The sequence below is a fragment of the Agrilus planipennis genome, unplaced genomic scaffold (assembly GCF_000699045.2).
Source record: "Agrilus planipennis isolate EAB-ADULT unplaced genomic scaffold, Apla_2.0 scaffold48, whole genome shotgun sequence".
NCBI lineage: Eukaryota > Metazoa > Arthropoda > Insecta > Coleoptera > Buprestidae > Agrilus > Agrilus planipennis.
This window is the reverse complement of record NW_020438937.1, coordinates 280,965-284,826: the sequence shown is the minus strand read 5'-3', so window position 1 is coordinate 284,826 and position 3,862 is coordinate 280,965. Positions and strand designations below refer to the sequence as shown.

Sequence of the window (3,862 nt, the reverse complement as noted above, 5' to 3'; positions counted from 1 at the left end):
ATGAGTAATACTAGTTAAAAAATATTTTCTTAATTTTCAGAAATTCTTTACTGAGAAAATCCTATTTTCTACACACTGCAATATTCTCCCAGTCTGGATAATGCTATAGTCAAGGTAATACTTCAAAAACATTTTGAAATTAAATAAATAAAGTTTAATAATTTATGAATAATTAGTATAACAATTTCCAGTTATCTTTCATTATTAATTTAAGTATACCTGTAGGTGTATTAAACTATTTAATATATATTTTTTCCTCTTTCACTTTTATAGATCCCACTGTTGATGTTTTTGTTACCACAGCAAAAGAATGATAATTTAAGGTAATTTAAAGTTTGTCTTACTTAATTTTAATAGAAATTGAGATATATTTTGAATAGTACTAGATATTTCAGTTTCTAGTGAATTTATTTTAACGTTAGTCCTCCTTTTAATTATTATTTAATTTTATGGTTTACTTGGCACTTTTTAAATTCATTTTTTCACAGATGCAGCTTCTCTCTTTTTTTGCCTTAGTTTTTTCTTTTGCCTGTTTTTTGAACATTTTCCTGCTCCTTTTCCTCAACCGGTTTCTCCATTTATTCTTTTTAAGTTCCATTTTGCTAAAAGTAAAGGCAAAATATAATTTATTATATACAAAAAATAAGATTTTTTGAGCAATTGAATGTGAAATTATTAGAAAAAAAAGGATAATGATGTAAAATAGTACTGTTGCTTTACGTTTAATAGTAACTAGAAGTAGACTTAGCATATAATATTTAAAATGTAAAACTGCCTTTTGCTCTTTTGTATTAAAAACTTGCGCGGCACTGTGTTACTTTTTAACATTTTATGTTTACCTGATTTACTTAATGAAGTCACTTAAGTACTATATTGATGTAACTTATTATTTTTACGTGTTGAGCTATAGTAATGTTATATTTTTACACTTTTAGTGCTTCATGTAATGATTGCTTAGAAAGAAATATGAATCAACAATGACTTTGGATGATGCAGAAAGTCTTCTGATAAATGCATAGTTCCTTTTGACGAAGAATATAGCTAATCCAATCCGACGAGTCTTAAATACATGGTATCTCAAATTTTAACACTGAATATGATTTCTCTATGACGATATCATATTTCTACTTTGTAAATAGAAGCCAATGTTAGTTCATATTTTTACATAAGACTTTTACATTTTTTTATTACATTAGATTTTACAAGTTTCTAACTATAAATCAAAGTTTATCGTTTTTGGTTGTGTACATATGCACACTTACATATTTTATATGGGATATTCCATAAGTAGCACATCTGTGTACCTAATGCTTGTTTTTTGGTCAATTATTTGCATGTAAGTGTCGTACAATAAGCTTTTGTTCAAAATTCAAGTAAGTTCAACAAAATGAGTACCAAAAGGAAATTGAAGACTTTAACACTACTTGAAAAATTTGAAGTTATTAATGCAGTCAAAAGTGGCATGAAAAAAAAAGACGTGGCAGCTCAATACGGATTACCAGCAAGTACTTTGTCGACAATACTGAAAAATAAGAGTGAAATATTAGTGAGATATAAATCGAGTAGCAATTTATCTTGCAAAAGGCACCGAACAGCTGAGTTTCCTGATTTAGAGGAATGCTTGCTGGGTTGGATCAAGCTGTGCTATAATAACAACATAAGTATAAATGGACCTATATTACGCGAAAAAGCCGAACAATTCTCAAAATTACTAAAACATGATTCTTTTCGAGCCAGTAATGGTTGGTTGGGAAATTTTAAGAAGCGTCATGAACTAATATTTAACAATAAGAAAATTTTCGGTGAAAGTACTGCAAGCGTAAATAATGAGATATTTGACGAATGGAAAACTCAATTGCAAAGTTTATTAAATGACTATGAACCCAACGATGTTTTTAATGCAGACGAAACCGGACTTTTTTTCAAGTGTCTTCCTGACAAAACACATGTTTTTAAAAATAAAAAATGTCATTCAGGAGAACACAGTAGAGATCGAATAACCATATTGTTAGCAACAAATATGACAGGGACAGAGAAACTTAGGCCTTTAATTATTGGAATGAATAAAAAACTTCGTTGCTTGTCCGGTTGTAAATCACTGCCATTAGATTACGAAGCTAATAAAAAGGCTTGGATGACGGCCCAGATATTTAGTGACTGGCTTATTAAAATTGATAAAAAAATGACGAAAGAAAAACGGAAAGTTTTACTATTTATTGACAACTGTCCTGCACATAATATGATTCCGCCATTAAATGCACTGAAGATTCAATTTATACCATCCGATCCATTTAAACTACAGCCCTTGGATCAAGGAATAATTAGGAATTTTAAAACATTGTATAGAAAGGAAATTATCAGGAAAGTGATGGTTAACATGGAAGAGCAGGTTGCTTCCTCTATTAATGTTTTTCATGCATTTAGAATGGTGGATAAAGCATGGAGAAATGTATCCAAAGCCACAATATCAAACTGTTTTAAAAATTGTGGATTTTTGATGCGGCAAAGGAAAGCCAAGCAAGAAAATTACGACCCAAATGTGAACTCAGATGCGAACAGGAATATTCAAAACGTAGACATTCAATTTGAAGATTATGTTACATGTGATAATGGACTAACCACTAGTGGAACATTGACTGATGATGAAATAATTGATACCGTAAAAGAAAATGCGGAGAATGATGAGAGTGATGATGATCCAGATACTGAACCACGAATTTCGAACAAACAGGCAAGAGCGGCTATCAATACATTACGAACCTATATTGAAAGATGTAATGATATTGCGGACCATGTATTCAGTTCATTGTTAGAAATTGAAAATGTAATTGATAAACAATTTTTGAATTCTTTGACTTGAAAGTTTTAAATCTAATGTGTAATGTGTTTTGTCTATAAACAAATCGTTTTAACAACTGTTTAATTAATCATCTTTTTAGTGTACATACATATATAGTTGTTTAATTATTGTATATCATAAGTAAATAAAATTGTAAGTACCTAAGCCTTCGCTATAATATCAAATATATAAATATTTGTAAGTGTTAGATAGAGTATAAAAGATGAAGAAATTAACTTCAAGAAGCTGAAGACAAGTATAAAGTTTTAACCAATCTTTGCAACAGATTTTATTTAATACAATTAAAAATAATACAAACGAAATTTATTTTTTATACTTATTTTTCCTTATTATCTTACATTTAGGAAAAAGAGAGGGTTGTATTCTTGAAAATGTAATATATGAAAGAAGTTCCATTGGCAATAGAAAACACTTATTTATTTAACTTAGTACGAAGTTTATAAATGACATTAATGAAAATCTATCCTAGGCAGTGGCGTAAAGATGATGAATGGACCAAAGCAATCAAAATAACTAAATAACTACCAGAAGTTAAAGAATATTTTAAGAGAAATGGTTTGTAAGTTCACCTTTACATATTTGTGGATTATATTAGTTTTTATATTACAAAGTTGAATAGAAGAGTATTAGATGCATGTCTGTGAAGCTGAATTAAATCGAACACAATTGCCCAAAATTCAGTATAGATATAAAAATGTTTAGAAAGAGAACTTATATATTAATAAAAATAATTTAAGGTAAAGATCTTAATTAGAATACACATCTTCAACTTTCTTTTTATTTTGTACGAGAGAAAATGCATAATATGGTGAATGTGTAGAATATAGTTCTCCAGTCCTCTAGACTAACTTTCATCTGAAAACTGTCCTAAACTAACTGAACTCTCAAAATCTTTTCAACAAAGCGTAACACATCAAAAATTTAAATTGCATTTATTGTACTTATATTACTTTATTTCTCCAGTTTCTGCATATCCTGTCGTATTTTGCAAAAGAAGATATC

General features: G+C 28.7%; 1 protein-coding gene and 1 long non-coding RNA gene across 3 annotated transcripts in view; both read left to right on the top strand.

Moving 5' to 3' along the window:
• Nucleotides 1-24: 24 nt before the first annotated feature.
• LOC108732511 overlaps nt 25-3,862 on the top strand; it is a 9,947-nt gene continuing 6,109 nt past the window's right edge. The window contains exons 1-3 of one of the 2 annotated variants that reach the window (XR_003231085.1): nt 25-114; nt 274-323; nt 3,330-3,419. This is a non-coding gene — a long non-coding RNA (uncharacterized LOC108732511). Of the gene's footprint in view, nt 115-273; nt 324-3,204; nt 3,420-3,862 lie in introns of both variants that reach the window. The other variant, XR_003231084.1, reaches the window with a different exon arrangement.
• LOC108732509 (tigger transposable element-derived protein 4-like) lies at nt 1,366-3,151 on the top strand. Its single transcript, XM_018463366.2, has one exon. The coding sequence runs from the start codon at nt 1,388-1,390 to the stop codon at nt 2,858-2,860; it is 1,473 nt and encodes a 490-aa protein (XP_018318868.1). The 5' UTR covers nt 1,366-1,387; the 3' UTR covers nt 2,861-3,151.

Excerpts from the sequence above, each read along its gene's own strand:
- LOC108732509 (XM_018463366.2), top strand. The coding sequence starts at position 1,388 with ATGAGTACCAAAAGGAAATTGAAGACTTTAACACTACTTGAAAAATTT.